This window comes from Populus nigra, chromosome 7, assembly GCF_951802175.1.
Source record: "Populus nigra chromosome 7, ddPopNigr1.1, whole genome shotgun sequence".
Lineage (NCBI taxonomy): Eukaryota > Viridiplantae > Streptophyta > Magnoliopsida > Malpighiales > Salicaceae > Populus > Populus nigra.
Genome location: NC_084858.1, coordinates 21,186,269 through 21,209,265, shown reverse-complemented (window position 1 = coordinate 21,209,265; position 22,997 = coordinate 21,186,269). Strand labels below are relative to the sequence as shown.

General features: G+C 28.2%; 1 protein-coding gene across 1 annotated transcript; it reads right to left on the bottom strand.

Annotated features, from left to right (window-relative positions):
- Positions 1 to 9,785: 9,785 nt before the first annotated feature.
- On the bottom strand, positions 9,786 to 10,842 carry LOC133698835 (kirola-like). The gene is made up of 2 exons (XM_062121924.1): positions 10,539 to 10,842; positions 9,786 to 10,386 (listed from the first exon to the last, which is right to left on the bottom strand). The coding sequence occupies exons 1-2, from the start codon at positions 10,747 to 10,749 to the stop codon at positions 10,124 to 10,126; spliced, it is 474 nt and encodes a 157-aa protein (XP_061977908.1). The 5' UTR covers positions 10,750 to 10,842; the 3' UTR covers positions 9,786 to 10,123.
- Between the last annotated feature and the right edge of the window lie 12,155 nt (positions 10,843 to 22,997).

Genomic DNA, 22,997 nt, shown 5'->3' with positions numbered 1-22,997 from the left:
CATTTTGATATATTTCGGCATGAAAAACACTCTAAAAAATAGCTACAACTACACTCCCAAACAACCTTATCTAATTGTTAATTGTTATTTTAGTATAATTGGATTCGATATAAGTTGTGAGTTATATATATATATATATATATATATATATATATATATATATATATATATATATAATAAAAAAAATAATACAATCTAAAAATTATTTTAAAAAATAATATATTTTCATGATTCATATATTTCATATACACATAAAAAACCAAAAAGAAAATAAGATTAGGATTTTAATATGATTGGATTGCTTGCAACTTGCAAGTGTTAAATGTTATATACAATTTATCAAATCATACCATTATTTTTTTAAAATTTCTTGAATTGTGTTATTTCCTCTATTTTTTAGCTATGCTAATTTCAAAAAATAACTCAGTATTTATTATTGCAAAAGCATGTTTTGAAAAAGGAATGTTGTAGAATACCAATTAGTGTAATGTTGTTATATAAAATACAAGAAGACTAAGAAAGAGAATAGAGCTTTTTTCATGAACATCACATGAATTATGTAAAACGAAATAGGCTTAAAAATCATGTATGGTCCCTCTACTCTGTTTTTTGTTTTTTTTTTTCATTTGATAGAGGATTGTTGTACAAATCGGATATCCAATTGATAAAAAATAAAGGTTGGGGACCAACTTGTGAACCTTAGGAAAACATCTTCCCGTTTGAACCAAAGAGTCTGTGGATTTTCTATTCTGATTTTATTTTATTTTATTTTATTTTATGGGAATATTCGTGGCAGCTAGAATCACTATCAAATATGCTTTTCGTGACCAAATTCTTCAACCTTCCAATTTTCCAAGTTAACCTTTGATTCAAATTTTGGATTTTCTTGAGTGATTGTAGGCAATTCAAAATTCTAAAATCTAGAGAATTCTACTTATTTTTTCATTGTTTTAAAATCTAGATCTCCAGTCAACCCTCTGTTTGAACTTGTTTAGGTAGAAAAAAAATAAAAATAAAAAATCTAGTTAATCCAGTTAAAAATTCAAATTAATCCAGGCAAAACACAATCATCTATATGTTGACTTTTATTTTTTAATGAAAAATTTCTAGTTAAAATAAAATTATTTTAATAATTATTTTTTAATATTTACATTCTCGACTCATTACCTACCAACTTCTCCTCTCTTAAACTTTGAAAACTATGCATATTTTTCCAGTTGATCTATCTCCAAAATCCAACTGTACACATAATTTGAACATTGAAAATGTCAATTGGATTAAAATTCTCCACCAAAAATCTCTCAAGTACTTCATTTTGGTCAGCATTTCCCCTCCCCCACTTCACAACTTGGACGTCATTGATGTAACTCATGTCCAAGAAGTGCCAATTTTTGTGATACCGCAACAAAATTTGCAGCCGTTCCTTTTCCTTTCATGGTGGGGGGAATGGGATCGAAGACTCAGCAATCAATAATTGAAATAAAACCAATGCAAATATCGTTCACCGATCTCCAAGAACATGACGAATCAAAGCCACCAGAGATCGATGTAACTATTCAGACACGTCTTTAGCCCTTACAAATTCTGCACCGCTAGTTTCCTCCAACAACTCTCCAGCCATGAACATAAAACGACAATGCCTTGAGTTATGTTCATTGATTTTGAGCAAAATATCCCTGATGGAAAGACACACACCTGGCTTCTATTTGGTTGGCAAATGTCTATGATTCTTGTCACCTTGTGTTCATTGCATGTGTTGATGGTGATTTCCAATGTTTCCCATGCTTTTCATGGACGGATGGAGATTTTTTAAATAAAGAAAATAAAATCTTGATTTAATTTATTTATACGCGACTAGGATGATTTTGTTATTGGGAATTTTGTTCTAGTTGTTGGAAAACAAAATTTTCAATAACATTTTTTAAAAAAATAAGGAAAACAAAACCATTGATGTAACTCATCCTACTCATAATGCAAAATTGGAAATTAGAAATTTTGTTTAGATTTTTTTTGTTAGTTCTAACCTTACTACGTACAAGATTTAAATTGAGTTAACTCGAGTTTATTAAAATAATTTTATCTAAAAAATTTAAAAATTTTAATTTAAGATTTGACAAGATTACGGTTTACCCATTAGATAAATTAGATAATACTAATTCAACATCCTCTATTTTTTTAAAACACAACCCAAGCGAAATATCAAATTAACAATTTAAAAATTATAATTTAAATTTTTTAACAATTTAAACACAACCCAAGCGAAATATGTAACTAAAGATTTTCACATCAAAGAAACTGAGAGGTAATTATTTAAAAAAATCATAAAGAAACCCAATTCACCCATTTTTTACTAGAAAAATCCGAAACCAGTTCATATGATATTAACACGAGTTAAAAAAAAAAGAAATAAATAAATGAAAAATAGACCCCGTATAGTCATACAGACAGCCTCCAATACCATTACTAGGATCATGAAATATTGGTGTTTGGTAATTGCAGGAGGCATCTCACCTTCATGCTCGTGCAAGACATTACTTGTCCCTCCCCTTTGACTTTCATGGAGGGGTCAACCTAACCTTCCCAACAATATAATTCTCCCTTGATTTTTTTTTCTTTTTTTTTTAAGGCTGATCGGGATAGTGTTATTATTCTTAATAATGATAAGAGATTAAAGCAGCTCTATTTTAGATGTCTGTCCATGCCTTCATGCTGCATGCAGTCAAATTTCTCTCTTTGGAAACTTAAAAGGCATATTCTTTTAACCATAGTTATTAAACTAAATTTGAGGAAAACGCACCTAGTTCATGATCAGGTTATTTGAATTAATTAATTTTAAAAAACAAATAATATTATTTTGATTTTTTTCAATTATGAATTAATAAGTGCAACTCATTAGTTAAATAAAGTCAAATCATTAAATTAAAAGCCAAGATGGTCGGGTCCAGAATTGAACCGGATTAGAATCTAAAAATAATAGTAAATATACTAGTTCTTTTATAAGTCTAAACTAACAATTACTGGTAACCCGATAGAATATAATATGTTTCACATCTATAATATACTTTTCTACGTGCATTACATAAATTTAGCCTCCCTAGATTTTATTCTTTTTTATTGCTTGTCAACAATATATTTAGTTTGGAAAAGAATTAAATTGATAATTTTTTAGTGTTTTTTGATTTTTTTGATGTATTAATATAAAAAATAAAAAAATCTAAAAAAAATTATTTTAATATATTTTTAAATACAAAATATTTTTTAAAATCACTCTTAACTATACCAACAAACACACACTTCATCTTGATGCTTTGCATGGGGTAACATAAAATGTGTCATATCTACAAAATCAAATAACATTATATTACAAAATAAACTTGATTTAGGCCTCATTTCACATTGTAGTCCAATTATATTTTTGAAGTTTTTAAAAAATATTATTTTGATGTATTTTTAAATAAATATAACTTTAAAAAGTAATTTCTACTACACTCAATATAATTAAGAAGAAGAAAGTGCATTCAATTTCTTCTTGTTAAATCATATCCCAATTAATTGTAGGCTTGAGAGTGGACTGAAAATATACTTTATTGCTTAAATAAGATACATAAAAAAATGAATAAAAATTAAATTTTTTTTATCAAATATACTTAATTATACCTTTATATAAATAAATAAAAAACGATTTAGTTTATCAATGGTTTATTGGAGTGGTTCATGATATATACTTAACATCCCAAAACAAAAATAAATAGTAAATCCAATTAGTACAAACCTTTGCAGTATGATCATCTGTTGGAATATCTGGACATATTGGTGTTTGGTGATGGTAAGAGGCACGACCTCATCATGCACGTACAAGTATTAGTTGTCCCTTGGAGTTTCTTGGAGGGCTGGGGTCATGCTTTGAGCTACCTAACCTTCCCCAGAATATATTTGGCTCTTGTTTTTGTTTTGATGCTTCGTTTCTTCATGATCTCTTTGTTTCTTCTTGGATGATATCTGTGATATATACTTTTACTGTGTTAGTACTAGGAAACTGAATATGTGTGCAGGAGATTCATACTGATATTATTAGACTATTCAAAAACTGGCAAAAATTATGGAAATAAATCCCTCGTCTGAGATTTTCCATTCAAGATTGTGGCATTAATGATATGAATTCTGCAGAAAAAGTCCTACTTCGTGATTTATTCCAGTAAATCTAATGGGTAGCAAAATCTCATTTACACTCATGAAGATATAATAAACATTATTTTGTTGCTCAATCTAGTCGATGAAGTATATATTATCTTATTATCAAATGGATCTTCAATTATTTAACTTTATTATTGATTTTGTCCCAACAATAAATTTCTAATAATTTTTTCCTTACAAAATCTCCACACAACATCATTTTATAGCATAAAATATGCAGATTAAATGGAAATACTAACCAGAACTGAGAAAATTGAGGATATGCTAGGGTTTCACTACTATTCATGACCTTAACGACCTTCCATGGAAGTCCAAGGGACAGCCAATACTTCCACATGATCGAAAATCACATGCCTCCTAGCTACCATTACCAAACAACAATGTGTCATATACAACTCCACCAAACATAAACGTATGATCCTTTTATATGTTACGTCGGTCACAATTTATAATATTTAGCAATTATTATTGAAAAAAAATAGTTTTAATATATAATCATTAGATACATTTAAGACCTAATTAAAAATGAGATTCAAGTTAAGATTTTATATGCTACAATTAATTGATTGATTATAAAAGTGATAATTTTGGAATGGTGAATTCTCTAAAATAACTATAAAACTAAGATTTGTTAAGTGATAAAATGAACATAATTACGATAAATAAAGAATTCTCTAGGAAGAGAACTAAGTGGATAATATTATTATGGTAAAAATACCGACTAAATAATTTAAAATATCATGTTTAATAATTCACAAAGTAAATCTGATAACTTTTTATTATAAAAGGTTTAACGCTAAAAGCTATTTATTTTAATAAAATGATATTCTAATTTATTTTTTCTCAGTAATTTTTATTTTTTATGTCTTTATATATTGATAAATCAATATCCATTAATGCGAATATATAATGATTAAAAAAATGCTTTTGACATGGTATTTATAACTTCAACAAGTTATGACCATAGCATATGTCATGGTGTGTTGTTGAGGCATGTAGCCACCTAAAGTTAGGTAAAAATCTAGAAACAAAACCTAATCTTGCTCATAAACCACCAGGTAAGGAGGTATACCATAAACGTATGATCCTTTTGACAAGAAGGTTGTTTATTTTGTTTAAATTCATTGAAAAATCATCTAATTTATTTTTGTGAATTATAGCCTTTAATGTATTTTTAAAAGTTGAATTCAATGATTTCTAGAGATATACATGTTCAAGAAAAGAAAAGAAAATTAGATTCATGTTCAATTTGTTCCATATCTACAATTTCCTTAAATTAAATTCATTCAAATAATACACAATAATCAAATCAAACCATCAAAATAAGAAAAAGATAGACATATAAATATTCATTCACGAAAGACAAGAAACAATTATGGTTATTATTTTTTTTTATCATGTGCATAAGTGTAAACCTATCATAAAAATCAATCCTTCCACATACATGCTTAAATTAATTATATTTATAAAATATGACAAAAAACAACTCAATGTTACAAAATTAATCTAGGTTAAATTTTATGTCATATTAATTATTTACACTTTAGATATATTATTAAGAAATTTAGAAAGCCTAATCTAAAGTATATTAACTTTTAACATTAAAGTTCATGCCTTCTTAATTTAATCTACATATAAATAAAATTTTATTCAATTCAATTTTTCAAATCATGATTAGATGTAATTCAAACTTAAAATTAACAGGAATTGAAATTAGACTTTCAATTTGGTGCCAATTAGTCTCAAATCAAATTATAAAAAGATCTAATTAAAATAATTAGAAGTTGGGGATGGATCTATAATTATAACTTGGACTTCATGGAGGGAGAGTATAATAGCCTTGCTAGAGTGTACACTAAGCATTTAGTAGGCCTGTTCATGGTTCGGTTTGGTCTGAATCATAAAAACTAACCGAACCGAGTAACTTAAATTTTTTAAAATTCAAACCGAATCGAATCGAATTCCGGTTCAAACCGAATCAATTTGGTTTGGTTAAATTTGGTTTTCTGGCTTTAAAACCAGGAAACCTAATCCCCTGAATTCCTAAAATCCATAATGACAAACATGAAAACTATACAATAGATTTCCTTCACGAAAGGATATTTTGCATCACATGATCCCCAATAGCTCCATTTCAATTCTTAATATATAATAATAAACAAAAAACCAAACCTAAGAAAATCCCAGCACTTAGCAACATGAACATAATTAATAAAAAAGTCAATCCTCCAATGAAATTCTAGTTGAAGAAGAAAGTTCAACGAAATAAATCAGTCAAAATCAGACAAATCTAACAATGCGATCAAAATGGAAAGGAGAAGGACGACGAATGGACTTTGTACTGAGAATTGAGCTCTTCTTTGAACTTAGGGATTTCACCCTTCTTGGTTGTTGAGAAATACTTTGAATTGTGACCGCTCATGCCTACCTACTTGTTTGGCTCTGTAAATTTGCAAATGGTGAAAGACAGACGTGCGAGCAAGAGATAGAACATAGACCGAAACGTGAAGTGAAGAGAGAAGCAAAGAGATGGAGATGCGGGTTTTTGTTCTGCTTGAGAAGAGAAGACTAGTCTGGGCAGCGGCTTTTCATGTAATGTTATTAGGGTTAGGTTAACTGTAGACTGTAGTATTTATAAGTATTTTATTTTATGGTTGGTGACTTAGTTTGGTTTGGTTCATCGGTTTCTGTTGTAAAACCGAAACCGAACCGAACCGGCAAGATTTTATGGTTTTAAAAATTGGTTTAATCGATTTTCCATCTCGGTTCGGTTTTCTCGGTTAATTTTTTATCGGTTTTTTCGGTTTTCTCAGTTAATCGATTTTTTTGAACACCCTTAGCATTTAGAATGCTACTCATGCACATGGAAACTTGTTGAAGGTTGGATAGGGATGGATTCATGTGGCGGTGGACAGAGTAGAAGTGGATGATGCTGATTGTCTAGCTTACTTTAGCAAAATATGTTTTATAAAGTGCAACAATAAACTAAATTATGAAAATAAATCTAACAATCTAAATAGTTTTTTTTTATTAATTTTCTAACATAATAATATATACATCAAAAACTTTCAAACTAAGGCTAAAAATTTTGAAGTAACAAATCAGTTTATAATGCTAACTAAACAATTATGAGAAAGAAGAAAGGAAGCCTTCCATAATGGTTTATATATATAAAAAAAACTTTTGAAATGTTAGTAAATTTCTTTTTAAAGTTAATAAATCTCTCTATTTATATTGTACATTGATTGAAAGTTGTCGACTAAGCATAAACTTTAATTTGTAATTAGCTACAATAAGAAATGTTATGAAGCAGCGATATTTTTATCAAGATTTTTTTTCATGCTAGGCCTGGAATTTACTAAATCCTTGGCTCACTCTAAGCCAAGGGTAGAATATTTTTTTAAAACATAAAAAACATGTAAAATCATTATTAACATGTTTTCTAACAGAAAATAAATTCAATCACAAACTCAAAATTTGATGCACATTGGACAACATATTTTATAAATATATAGATAATGACATATTAATTAGATGATTTTTTAAAAAAATACTGAAACAATAAAATATTGGATTGACCTGGAACAACCTTAATTAATTTACAAAACTCGTTATCTATGTCATAAGATCTTGATAACCCTATAAAAAGCAAATCAAAATAAATTATGAAATCCAATTCTCAACAAACCAAATATTGAAGGACGGAAAATAAATTAAAAATATTCAATTAAAAAAAAGTACAAAAAAAAACGAATCAAGTTAACTCGGGTAAACTCACAACTTGAGTAATAAGAACTGGATTAGCCTATAAAAAGAAAATTGAAAAAAATAACACGAACTAAGATCTATTTTTCGGGTCACGACTTCATATAAATAAAAACAAATTCCTAAAGCATAATTCTCAAGTAACTAAATATTGAAGGATAAAATTAAAAAAAATATCCTGAAAAATGACCTGAGTCGACCCAGACTAACCTTTGAAATCCTCAGCCCAAGTCATGGAACTAGGATTATCACATAAAAAACATGCAAAAAAAATAATCACAAAGTCCAATACCCAAACAACTTGATGTTAAAAAATAAAATTGAAAAATATATAAATAAATAAAGAACAAAAAAAAAAACATTCAAAATAATAAAGACTAAATTTGACATAAAAAAAACCGACAACTCACTCTGGTATTTTTGAAAAGGCAAATGCATAAATTGAAGAGATGAAAGAGAAAAAAGAGAAGAATAAAGGAAAAAGAGTGGTTGGCGAGAGCTACAACACATCTCCTCAACTATCACGTGTCGTCAAAAAATAAAAGCCTCACCGAGACGATTTCAACATCATCAAGAAAAGTAACATTTGGAGATAGGTGGATTCCGCATGCGCGGCCAGAGTACAACATCCTACTTCAAATGTTGGTGTTCTATTTTCACATTGCCTATTGAATTTAATCTTTTACCTTGTAAAAAATGAGGCTAATCATTTTTTATTCAGTTTCAAATTTGGTTCCAAAATATTTATAGAATTTTACTTTCTATAATCAATAATCAATCATATTTGAATTCTAAAGACTAAAAAGAAAGTACTACAATATCCCTTCTAATTACTAGGTCAACTGATTCTGAAACGTAGTATTTATTGTATTAATTAATTATGAATAAAAATAAGTTGTTGAAATAGTGGTTTAAATTTGATGAGTGTATTTGAAATATTATTACAGGACTAAGTAGTAGAAAATAAAATCCCATTATTAGTACATTATTTCCGTTCATCCTATGGTATTGGATTAGTGTAGTGTTATTAAGCATGGTTACGAATTATACTTGAGTTGTGAATAAATGAAACTTGTGGATGTGGAGTGAAAAATAAATAAAATTATTATGGATTGGGAAAGACGAATCTGCTCATGGCTTGGGATAAACTAGCTTCTTCTACGTAAATTGACTCAACGCAGAAAGAATGGAACATTGCCTGCATTCTGATTATGAGATCTATATAGGGAAGGAACCTATTGCTAAAAGAATAATAGCTTTTTGAAGTATCTATATTCTTTATTTTTTTAAAATATTTATATTGATTTTATTTGCATATTTATATCATAAAATTTGATAAATCAAATATCTCTCTTAGTTTTATTTCTCGAAATACTAACATGATAGTTTTATTTGATGGGAAAAAAAAATTTCGAATAACGAAGAAGACAACACCACCCTTTAATAATATATTAATTGTAAGAAACGATGCGGGAATATAAAATTCAAAAAATAACAGGCGACTTTTCATTAAACAAACATTAATATTTATTTATATTAATAGAAACTATGGAGGCTTTTTTTGTTTTTTTTTGTTAGTTTCTTTCATTTTTGCTCTTTCATGCATGTGCATGGAAGTTATTAGCTTCTCTAGCCTTCCCTAGATAGACAGTTGAAGCTTGCCCAGTGATGAAGCCGTGAAGTTTGATTGGTGACCTTTTTTCATTAAATATTTATTTTTGTATAATTCTATTCTTGTTAATTACTATAATTAATTATTAGAAAAGATTCAAAGCACCTCATATCACTCCATAACATATATTATTATTATTATAAAACACACTGAATTTAAGTGATTAAAGCGCACACATTATTATTATTCATTGACACAAACAAGATACATAGAGGGATCGCCGCCTTGATTGCATAAATACCCACAATATCAGAAGGCATCGCCCTTTCATGCTACAACCTCCATAGAAGGGAAGCATGTCAGGAGCCAGCCTTGTAATGTGAGTGAATATATATGGTAGCCTAGCAAGCCAAACCAAAAGGTACATACGTATTACATCTTAGTATCCAAGTGGGCGGGAACATGCATGCATATAATTAAGCTCTTTCGAACTCTTTATTCCTCAATACAGACACCAGTAAGGGCATGCATGTTCTGTGATGTTGGATATGTTTAGTAATCATTAGAACGAAGGTAAATATCAACAGTAGCGTTGACAGTGGGCAAAAGTTGGAGGTAAAAATCAGGGTTTTCGCTGGCAGGATCTTTTTTCTGATAATTGATAGTCCATTTCGCGGTGCTGGATGAAGTAACCTGTAGAGTGACGGAGAAGGATTCGTACTGTTGCAGCAACGCTCCTTCCAGCACTTTGTAGGTGATTTTCCTGGAGCGGTCGTCAACGGATTCAACTACATACTTGATTTTCTCCGCAGTGTCTGATCATAATTGAAAAAACAATGCCCAATCTTACAAGTGTCTAAGTAATTTCAACCAGAATCTAATCTATTATAGCTAGAATTCAAATCATTTAATGTATGGATCAGCACTGTAATATTGTTATTGCATCCTTAATTAGTAACGTACGTACCACGGGAAGACTCGGAAGACAGGATTTCAATCATTTTGCGGGAGCCAACAGTATTAACCCAGCTTTTGTTACCGTCAGCGAGTCCTATTGTCTGCACAACAGAACCGCAGACATTCGGTAAGAAGTTTGCTTGTTTCTTGAAGAATTTATAGAAAGCATCAGTAGAGCATTGAATTGGTGTTTCCACGACTTTTCTGCAAAGGCGAGCCATATCTTTGATCTTTTGTAGACTAGTAAGTAGCTAAGAGACCTCCTTGGTTAGATAACTGACAAGGAGTGAAGAAATGCAGTGAAGGAATGTAGAGTCCTCCTTGGTATTATATAGAAGAAAAGCCCAGCGTTAACCCTCTTGTTATTCATCTTTTGTCTAGCCAATAGGTCATTTTCACATGTCACCTTTCACACAGTTGTCGAAATTTAGAATGCATTCCCACCAGTAGCTCATGTTCACACGATACCTTTTAAAGCAATAATATGGTTCTGATAATTGAATGTTATTTGTAGTTTTATTAAACAATTTTCCAACGATCTTATGGCTAAATTTTTACTTATTTATTAATTATTTAGTTTAATATATTTTGTTGTTATTTAATTTATAACTTTTTTAATACAGTACTTTTTTTAAAAAAAAATTTAATATGCACATTCTAAGTCAGATTTTAATCAAAATAGATATTTAGCCGTTGTTTCTTTACAATAAAAATAATTATGGCTTAAGAGGTTGTTGCTCCTACAATTGCTGCAATGACAAGTTCTATTATAGCAAGGAGGATTCCATCATTATCTTATGTGATTTATGATGAAAAACCTGAAAACTTAATAGTTTAAACTTTAAAAGGTCGCAATAAAATATGTAATTTTATTTAACCATCTTAAACTTGAAAAAGTTCTTAACTGAAGATGCGTCAAAGCTATTAGATAATGAATCTAATACCACTATTGTGGTAACTATGGATGAATTGATGCTATGCGATTTTGTATGCAAGAACTACATTTTGAATGGAATGGAGAATACATTTTATGATGGGTAAAGTTGCATTAATAATGTAAAGGTACTATAAGAATATTTTGGTTAGAAGTACAAAGCTGAAGATGCCACTATGAAAATATTCATAGTCAATTAAACTATTGACTTTAATATGGTTAATTCAATGTCTATAATTAGTGAAGTTTAAGAGTTTCAACTCATCTTACATGATGTTCTTGCCCAGGGGATGGTTTTGAGTGAATCTTTCTACGTGGTTGTTATTATTAAAAAATTACCACTAACTTAGAAAAATTTCAAGAACTACTTTAAATATAAGAAAGAAAAGATGGTAGTTGAAGACATTATTGTAAGGTTGAGGATAGAAGATCGGCGACAAGTTTTTCAAGAAGATTACCAACTCTTATTTAATGACCTTTGGGAGAATTTAATTAAACAACTAACAAAGTCTCATATTAAAAACCAAAATAAGAAGGGAAAATATATTGCTAAGAGATTTAGTGGCAAATACTTTATCTACAATAAGACTAGATATCAAGCAAAAGGTTGTAGAAATAAGTCTTAAGTAAGGTAACTTTAAGAAAGAAAGGGCAACTCAAGCCAATGCCATTGAGATTGATGATCTTTCGAATGAAGTGTCAGAGATATATGGCTAGCTACAAAGTCAATCTGATCAACAATCCTGAGTAGTGATGGATTGAATAGTGTTACAAGAGATGTTTATACTGAGATGAGGATGTTCTCCACTTACAAAGAGATTGATGATGAATAACTTTACAAGGAAAATTCATCAACCTTAAAAGTACTAGGTGTTGGAAAGGTTATTATAAATATGACTTTCAAAAAGCTTTCCAGCCTCAATAACGTGCTTCATGGTATCGATATTAGAAAGAATTTAATATATTGCTCATTATTAAGTGAAAATGGTTTTTGGGTGGTCTTTGAAAATTATAATTTATACTAACTAAAAGTGGGATGTCTGTAGAAAAAAAGGGTATCTTTGTGATCACATTTTCAAAATGAATGTAATGACTATTGTAATTAAAGATAAGATTGATAATAATAAGAATACCTCTTATCCTTACTTTCTTAAGTACTTTGATCGATATGTAGCATAACATGTTATAATATGTGAATTATAATTCTATATAAATATTAATTAATCTTGAATTATTACTAATTATGGTTCTTGAGAAAAATAATAAGTGTGAAGTTTATACATAATCAAAATTCACAATTTTTTTTTAAAAACAATTGAAAGATGTAGTGAACCTTTAGATTTAATCCATTCAGATAATAGTTATTTATAATTTAAGGAAACTAGAAGTGGAAAAAAAAATTGCATTACTTTTTATATATTATTGTACAAGATGTTAATTTACCTATATGCTAAAAAACAAAGTTAAGACTCTTAAGATATTTAAACATTAAGAAAAAAGTTAAAAACCAACTTAAAAAAAAGAAGATAAAGGTAAGAAAAATAGATAAAGGTGGAAAATATAAAACATCATTTGATGAATTATATTTCTAAAATGGTATTATTCACATAACTAGTGCTTTTTATTCATATAATCAAAATGGCATTGTAAAGCAAAAAAAACTAAATTTAAAGGAAATGATGAATGTTATATTGATAAGTTTGAAAGCACTTTAAAACTTATAAGAAAAGGAAATTTTGACTGCTAATTCTATGTCACATGAAGTTAGAAAAGACACCATATTGGTTGTAGAAAGGTAGAAGACCTTCCAATAAAAACTTTAAAGCGGGGAGGTATTTTGAAAAGTAGTAATACTTGATCTTAAAAGGGTCAAGATAAGACCTGAAACTATGAATTATGTATTTTTGGATATGCTTACAATAGTAGTGTATTTTAATTTCTTATACCAAAGTCAAGTATTGAAGATTTTTATCTGAATACAATAATAGAATCAAGGAATGATATATTCTTTAAAGACATGTCTTCATTTAAAGAAGCGTAAAAAATCCATTTATTTAAGAGGATGAGTGAAGCAAGCTTAAGTAGTCATCATCTAATAAAATATGATGAAGTTGAGCTGAGGAGTAAAAGAGAAAAATTGACACGAATTCTTAGTCTTAATTTTCTAGTATACTTGTTAAAAAAATAAACTTCAAAACTATTCTAAGGTAATATCTCTATTGAAAAGAGACTGTTAATAGTGAAATTGAATCCAGTATTTATATAGAAGGTTTTGATCAATCAAAACTTGTTTTATTGTATTCGAACGATATAAATAGCCTAATAGTTAAGTATTGGACCTAATAGAAAGGTCCAAGCCTAAAAAGATATCTGGTCATGTTAAATAACCTGGATGATAGGAAGGCCCTTAACTTTTTATTTGATCGTTTGATAGGGCTCATAGTTTTTCAAAAGACTCTACAAGCCTGGATCTATAGCGAGTTAGGTAGCTATAACCATTTTAGGTTGGGAAGGTCTTCAAATTAGGCATAGAAGTTTCTATTTCTATGAATTTGTTACTTTCCTAGTTAATTTTAGATTTTTATCTTGATTTAAAAAATGTGTTATTTTCGTATTTCAATTAAAATTAGAATCATAATTATTCCTATCCCGTAAATGTTAGTTTAAGGTCTATTTAAAAGAGTTTTAACTATGTTTTAAGGGAAAACATCTAGAAATAATTATTCAAAAATAAGAATGCAAATTAGGATTTCCATGTGATCTCTTCTTCAAAAAAATTATGCCTTATTCTTTAATTCCTATTCCTTAGGTCTAGCTAAGCCAACTGATATTAGAACACAACAATCCTTTATAGTATGTTGTTGTGAGCTTTTAACTAATCATGACTAGAAAAGATCACAAGATAGGTCGTCTTCATATAGGAGGTGATGAAAAGTTTCCACATTAAGAATAAGATGTCCAAAAGCGTGACAATAATAAACCAAAAATTAACTAGCTAACTAGTAGAGAAAGACATGTTGAGGCAAGTTATAGAACTAACTCATCAATTGTTCTGGAGAAACCTAGATCATAAACAGAGTGATCATGCACCTATAACCACTTTTGAGAACCCATTTCTAATTTGTTAGTAGAGGAGGCATCCTTAAGATGAATATGATATTAAAAGTGGAATTGTTTTTAGATACTAGTTCTTTTATGGATTGAAATCAACTATTAAAATTCAATGAGGAATAAGCTCAAGATACCATTAAGCTTAATGGTTATAGAAATCCTTTTTTTTATATATAAAAATTTAGATTTATAAGGATTTTCTTATGAAAAAAAGAATTATTTTGATACTCCAAAAGAGTTTTTTAGAGTTAATTTTAAAAACATCAAAGTAGTAAACATTTCAAACCACAAAGAAATCAATGGACCAACCTACCATTTCTTGCTAATAATCAAGTGTCCAAAGTTTATACTTGAACAATTTCAAGGTGGTTTTGGTATGGTAAAAAAAGGTGTATTGCTAAAAAAAAACATCCTAGTTGCGGTCAAGGACAATAACATTATACTAGATTTTGAATTCAATGTCGATTAAGAGATTTCAGTTTGGCATGTGCATTGGAGAATGATACAAAGTCCTATAAAGAGGTATAGTGTGTGCCTATTTTAAGGCCTATTCCAAATTTATTTGTACTACTAGTTCAACCAAGACAACATCTTAGTGGTTGTTGGCTAGCAAACCTAGTAACTAGTTTAACTAATGTAACCATAACTATTGGTGATGGATGGGAAAATGATTGCTAGTGAACTACTTTATGTTATACTTACACTAAGAAAGAAGATAAAAAACACGGTTATAGGTTTAATTTCTTAAATACGATCAATTATAGGTTCATCTTTGCATACATTACTTGCACCAAGAATAATTTGAACTCAAGGAAGAGTTCTTTTGAACATAGGGAGGTTGTTATATGGGATATTGATCAAACATGAAGCTTTTTAGTAATAGACATAACTTTCAATCTAACTATTACACTAGTCTAAATTGTTTTTAGGAGATTCTAAAAACCATGTATCCTATAATGTTAGGTTTTGTAGTCATTATGCCTAAAAGGTACTACTTAGATTTGATCATATTTTCCTAGTTAATTTATGATTCAATTTTCTATTTAGTGTATAACTCTTTTATTGTTTTTCCTATTCTATTTAGGAAATTGTTTTGCATTAATATTGACGTATATCTTAGAGAATAAAATTCAGATTATTTTTCTCACGCTGTTACAATTGTATATGACTAAGTTTTCTAAAGCCATTTTTGTATATTTCTTCTTATTAACCTTTCCATCTATAGAATAAAGTGTCAATATTCATAAAGAGATTAATTATCTATTTATCAGTGATCCAAGAATTCTTTGACAAACATTGGTTTGTATACTTTTTTTGTCTATGTCGAATGCTTTGTTAAATGTAAGTATGGATTTGGTGTTGGGCATGCCTTGAACCTAACAAGTTATGGATTAAATCCTTATAGTGGTTGAAAAGTTCTCAAAGATGGCTCGCTTTATTAACTATAGGAATACCATGAATGTTATCGAATTGCCTATCTCTACTTCAAGAAAATGGTTTGTTTACATGAAATTCCTAAGTCTATTATTTGTGATTAAAATACCAAGTGCATAAACAACATTGATAAGAGTTTATGGGATAAGAGAACTCGATTGAATTTTAGCAATGCTTAACATCCTAAAAAACAAGGATAAAAAAGTGGTAAATCGCAACTTAAGGAATCTATTTTAGAGTCGGTGAGAAAATAAACCAAAGCAATGGGATTTGTCCTTATCATAAAAAGAGTTTTCTCTTAAAAGGTCAAGGAATTGGACTACTCAATTGAGTTCTTTTGAGGTTTTTATGGATAGAAATCCTTCATATGTTTTTGATTTGACACCTAATCCTTGAATTCCATTAAAAAAAAGTTAATTTTAAAGTTGTAGACATGATATGGATGATGTTTACTCGTGATAGATTTACTTTGAAGGAGTATAACAAGCTTTAGGAAAAGAAAAATTGGTCATTGTAAGATGTTGCAATAGATCAATGATAATTCTTATCAACTTCTTGTTTCTATTCATTAATACTTCTAATATTTTTAATATTTAGCATTTATCTCTTTTTCTAGTGGATGACTAGAACTCAAGGATGAATTTTCTTCTAAGAAGGGAGGTTAATGCTAGTTAATTAGAAACACATTTATTATATTTTAACTATGTGGATAGCCTAACATATTATTATTTAGACCATATTTCAGGCCAAAGACTAAGAAAAGGCTTAGTCATGCCAAATGACTTATATGACAAAAAAGACTTATAGCTTTGGATCTGACTATTGGAATAGACTCAAATTTTTTCAGGAAATTTTATAGGCCCAATTCTATAAAAAATAGGTTGATTATAACCATCCAAGAATGAGAAGGCCTGTAAATTAGATTTATAAATTGCTGCTTTTATCAGTTTTGTTATTTTCCTAGTTATTTTTTTAGCTTAATCTTAGATTAATTGTTATTTTCCCTCTTGAATTGGAATTCTAATTATTCATATCTTGTACACCTCTGGTTTAAGGCCTATTTAAGATCATTGTAACCTTATTTTAAGGGTAGACTATTAAAAGATAATTATATAGTAATAAAACTATGAATTTGGGTTTCCATATTATCTGTTCTTCTAAATATCTTGTCTTTCTTGTTTTTTTATTCCTATTTGTTAGGTTTAGTTGCATCATTTATGCAAAATCATACATGAAAATTAGTGGATCTTCCATCCGAGAGTAAACCGTTAGGCTATAAATAGATATTCAATAAGAAGATGGAAGCTGGTGGAACTATTGATATATATCAAGTAAGACTTATTGTTAAAGGATTTAACTATTTTGAAACATATTCATCTATGTCAAGTACAACTTTGATATGAATATTAATAGCCACCACATCTATTAATAATCTTGAAGTATATCAAATGAATGTAAAGAAATTTTTTTTAAATGATGACCTTGATGAGGAGGTCTGCATGAAGTAACATGAGGAGTTTGTAGTTAAAAAGCAAGAAACGAAAGTCCATAAGTTTATTAAGTCATTATATGGTTTGCAATAAGTAACTAAGACAAACATGTAAATTTTGACAAGGTTATGTTATCAAATAATTTTAAAATTAACAAATGTGATAAATGTGTTTATGTAAAAACTAAAAATAAAGGTTATGTCATTATATATTTTTATGTAGATGACATGTTAATTTTAGGCAACAATAAACATACGATCAAATCTACCAAAAACAATTTAACTACTAAATTTGACTTAAAAGACTTGGGTGTTGCAGATATCATATTAAGATTTAAAATTTCTTAGATATCTAATAGATTGGTAAAGTCTTAATCTCATTATGCTGAGAAAGTTCTTGACAAATTTTCTAAAGTGACAATATCATTATCAAAATACCAATGGATATAAGTGTGCATCTATCAAAAAACAAAAGTATGGGAATACACCAATTAGAACATTCTCAAACAATTGAAAGCTTGATGTATGAAATAAAATATACAAGATCAAATATATTGCATACTTAGTTACCAAGTTAAATAGATTTACTAAGAATCCAAGTATGAATAATTAAAAAATAATAAATAGCGTACTCAAATATTTGAGATACACCTTGTACTATAGGCTACGCTATACTTTATATCTTATAGTACTAGAAAGTTATAGTGATGTGAATTGTATATTAGACACCAAGGATTATTGGATATTTCTTCACACTCGATGGAGTAACAATGAATTGCAAATCTTATAAGAAAATATGCATTGCAAGATTAATGATATAATCAAATTTTATTTCTTTGTCTATTCCTATGATGAAAAAGGGTGCTTATATCACACTCTTAATGAGAAATTAGGGCTAAAGTTATTTTCATATATTTTATCAAGTGGAGTATAACAACATAATCTTAATAAGATATCACCTATATAAGTAGGACATGTAGATGTTTCTTTGAGAATTTTAAAAGATTTAATTCTTTAAAGCACTCATGAAACAAAAAGTTGTTTAGGAACAAAATAAACATCATTATGAAAACTAAAGAAAACTCCAAGAAGAGAATTGTGTGGGTACTATTATCCTGGTTTATACAAAAAAATTAAATAATTCAAGACATCATGTTCACTAATTGGCCAAATAAATTGGATAGTACTTGACTAAGAAACGTTCAAATTCAAAAGCTACCAATCCTAATATAGTGATCTTCAAATTCTTTTATTCTCTATATTCATTTTGTCTTTGTATTTTGGTCAAAGGATTGTTGAAAATGGCTTTGAAATGGTATTTACATATCTTTTAAAATCATTAATAGTAATGTGAAATTTAATGATCAATTTCTTTCTATCTTGTCAAATTCATTGATTATTAAAATACAATAAATTTACATGAAATAATTCTAATTAGTCTTGAATTAATTATGATCTATTGAATCCTTTTAGATTCATTAATTATGTAAATTCAATGAATTGTTGGAATTAATTCTAATTAATATTAAATTAATTCAATTCAATAAAATCTTCTAAGATTCATTGATTTTTCAAATTCAATTAATTATTATGAATTCATTCTAATTAATTTGAATGAATTTCTCTTCCCTAGCCTCCTATATAAATAGGGTAAAAGGAGTTCATTCTTATAAGTTGAAGAGGTAGAAAGTAGACAATAGAGTAAATTTTCTAGTTCATAGGCCTTGATTAGAAGTGTATTATTTTGAGGTATTGTCATTGAAATCTTTCGAGGCAAGTTGAATTGAGTTTGTTTGTACCTATTAACAACGAGTAATTTAACCTTAAGAATAAAAGGTATAATTATCAATATCAATATTTTCTATTAAACAAAAGCATGATTAAGAATTATCCTTGAATTATGAATAAGTGAAACTTGTGGATGCGGAGTGAAATAGAAATTAAAATATTATGGATTGGGAAAGACGAATCTGCTCATGAATTGTACAGAAAGGAGAAACCAGAATAAGAATATAGGAATTAGCATGATTAAAAGTTCTCTACCTTTAAAGGAATCGTTGGATAACTTTTCTTTGTTTTTTTTTTTCTCATTCGAACTTGACTTGGCATGCATGCATAGAAGAAAGAATAAGAATATAGTATAAGATTGATCTTTTTGAGGAGTGGTGGTCTCCAAAAATTCCTTATCTCATGCCTAAAGTGCTAGCAATTCATGGTTTTGCTGATCTCTCCCGTCAATCAAAGCCTGCATGAGGTAAGGAAGGTCGCGTCTTCTTTTTTTCCACCCAGAAATTCTTATTATCATATAGGAAAAGTCAATTCAGAATTATTAAAAACAGATAAATCTGAACCAAATGAAATGGAACATTACATGCCTTATGATTATGAGATCCATAAGGAATCTATCGCTAAAAGAATAATAACATTTGTTGGTCTGATAATTTGTCTCGAGTCTTACTCCACATTGAAAAGATATCTTGCATTTATAGTATTGATGCTCAATTTTCTAAGAATTTGGTTTTGTCGATTAAAGATTAATTCAATACTCTTACTAGTTAGAGTTTAAGGATCACTTGATCACTTGATTAATGGTTCAAGTCTTTCACTTAACAAAAAAACTATATAAATAAATAAAATATATTTATCACTTAATCATATTTTATGAAATAAAAATTATTTTACTTAATAAAAAAATCTAAATTATAAAATGAAGATTGCTCAAGACCTTACTTGTCAGATATAAATATAAAAATAAAAAAAAATATTTCTTAAATATTTTAAAAGGTTCCGTTTATAATTTTACTTAAGTCTTTCATTCATCTTAAGTCGGCTATGTCCTTGCTACTAATAAAAACAAGTTGCTGGAATAGTGGTTTAAATTAATGAGATAGTTTAAACTTGTTTAGTTTATGTATAAAATTATTAATTATAGGATTTAGTAGTATAAAATGAACTCCAATTATTAGTATATTATTGCCGTGCATTCGAGAGTAGAAAGGAAATTAACAAGGTGTTTTTGATACCTCGACCTATGGTATTGGATTAATGTTATTAAGAATGATGAAGGATTATACTTGAATTATGAATAAATGAAACTTGTGGTTGTGGAGTGAAATAGAAATAAAATTATTAACTGAAATTCTTATTATCATATAGAAAAAGTCATTTCAGAATTATTAAAAACAGATAAAGAAATCTATTATAACAAAAACTAAAAGAGATTAGTAAATTATTGTGGATTGTAAGTGATTTCACTGTAAATTGTACTGTTTGTATTTACTTTCTTCAAAGTTCTTTCAAAGCTGAGCTGTTTCAAACAAATAATTAATATGTTAGCCTCTTAATTTCATCATAATTGGTGTGTGAATTATTATTGTTGTTGTTGTTGTTGTTGTTGTTGTTATTATTATACTATATATTAAAACTCGTGGAAAAAACACTGTGCAAAACATTGTGCATTTACTGTGAACACAGACCTTGTTGCACTGTGGATGACACTGTAGCCATAGAGTGTTTACACTATGAACGTCACTGTAATGCCCGAGGGATGTTATTTTTGCTGTTTGTAAGTCAAAAATTATGGTTGGGTCATTGGGTCCTATTGCTAGCAGGACACCATGGTGTTACTGTAATTTTTTTTCTTATTTATTTTATTTCACATGGTAAAGAGAAAATATTATTATTATATTATTATTATTATTGTTATTTTTATCATTAATAAATTTGAAGAAAAAAAATTATTACTATCGAAGAAAAATCATAAATTTTATTTGAATAGATTAAAAACTTGGGTCAAACAAGTTTAACATTATTATTAATATTATAAATATTATTATTTGTATTATAAATATTATTATTTTTATTATAGTTAATATTATTAATATAATAATTAATAAATTTGAAAAAAATATTATTAAAATTGAAAAACAACTATAGACTTGATTTCAAGGGTAAAATTAAAAATTATTATTATTATTATTATCATTAATAAATTTGAAAAAAAAAATTATTATTATCAAAGAAAAATAATAAATTTTATTTGAAGGGATTAAAAACTATAAAAACTTGGGCAAGACAAGTTTAATATTATTATTAATATTATTAAATTTAAAATAAATTTTAATACTATAAAAAATATAGATTTGATTTGAAGGGTAAAATCAATTATTATTATTATTATTATTATTATTGACTTGAATCTGACATCCCTTTTCAGACCCAAGATACTTGAGGCTAGAAAGGGACACCTGATCCAAGTTATTTGGGTCTGGCAAGATCTCCTAGCCCATGTTACTTGTGTCAGGCGTTCGGACCTAAGCGTGGGTTTCGCTGCAACTCTGGACCCAATAACCTTGGGTCTGGCTGTAAGGATGGACCCCAATCTCTTGGCGGTCTCTCTTTGAAGACAGACCCAATGATTTTAGGTCTTAGATTTTTTTTGATATTTTTTATAGAAAAAAATTGACCCACGGCGCAGCGCAGACTACCTAAGTTATTTTGTTGTTGGAATGCTAATGTATTAATTAATTTTGTGTCAAGTGAGTGCATGTAGATATTATTTTAATATTTTAATATTAAGTTTCTAACACAATGATATATACACAGAAAACATACAAACTAAGGCTAAATAATTTTGAAGTAACAATTTAGTTTATGATGCTAACAAGACAATTTTGATAAAAAAAAAATAAGAAAGGAAGTCTTCCATAATTGTTTTTATATAAAAAAACTTTTGAAATGTTAGTAAATTTCTTCTTCTTCTTCTTCTTCTTCTTCTTCTTTTTTCCATTCAAAATTGTCTTGGCATGCTTAAAAGAAAGAATGAGAATATAGGATGACATTGATGCTTTTCAGGGTGGTCTCCAAAATTCCTCTCTTTACCCTAAAGTTTCACTAGCTAGCAATTCATGGTTTTGCTGGTCTCTCCTGTCAATCAAAGCCTGAAGGTAAATAAGGTCGCGTCTTACTTCCGTTTTCCAATCTGAAATTCTTATTCTATCATATAGGAAACGTCATTTTAGAATCATTAAAAACACATAATTCTGAACCAAATGAAATGGAACATTGCTAAAAGAATAATGATTTGTTTTGGGTCATGTGATACATCTTATTCATAATGTAAAAAGACGTTTTCAATTATATTGATGCTTGATTTTGTAAAATACTGTTTGGTTTTGTTGATTAAAACAATAAAATATTTGGGATTAAATTTAAAATAGAAACAAAGAGGTAGGGTTTTTTTAAAAAACTTTTTTTAAAGAATTCATGAAGCGCAAATATGTTTACTTTAGTCCCTGAATTTGTTTTCTCTTTAGTTTTGGTTCTTTTTTCAAGGATTTTATGTTCCAGTCATGAAATTTATTTGATTTACATTTCAACCTCTAAGATTTGAGAGAAGAGAAAAGTGCCCAGAAAATAAGAGAGGAGAGAGAGAATAATAACATTTATAATATCAAAATATTCTTTCGTTATATCCATCGTTAACCACCGACATAATTATT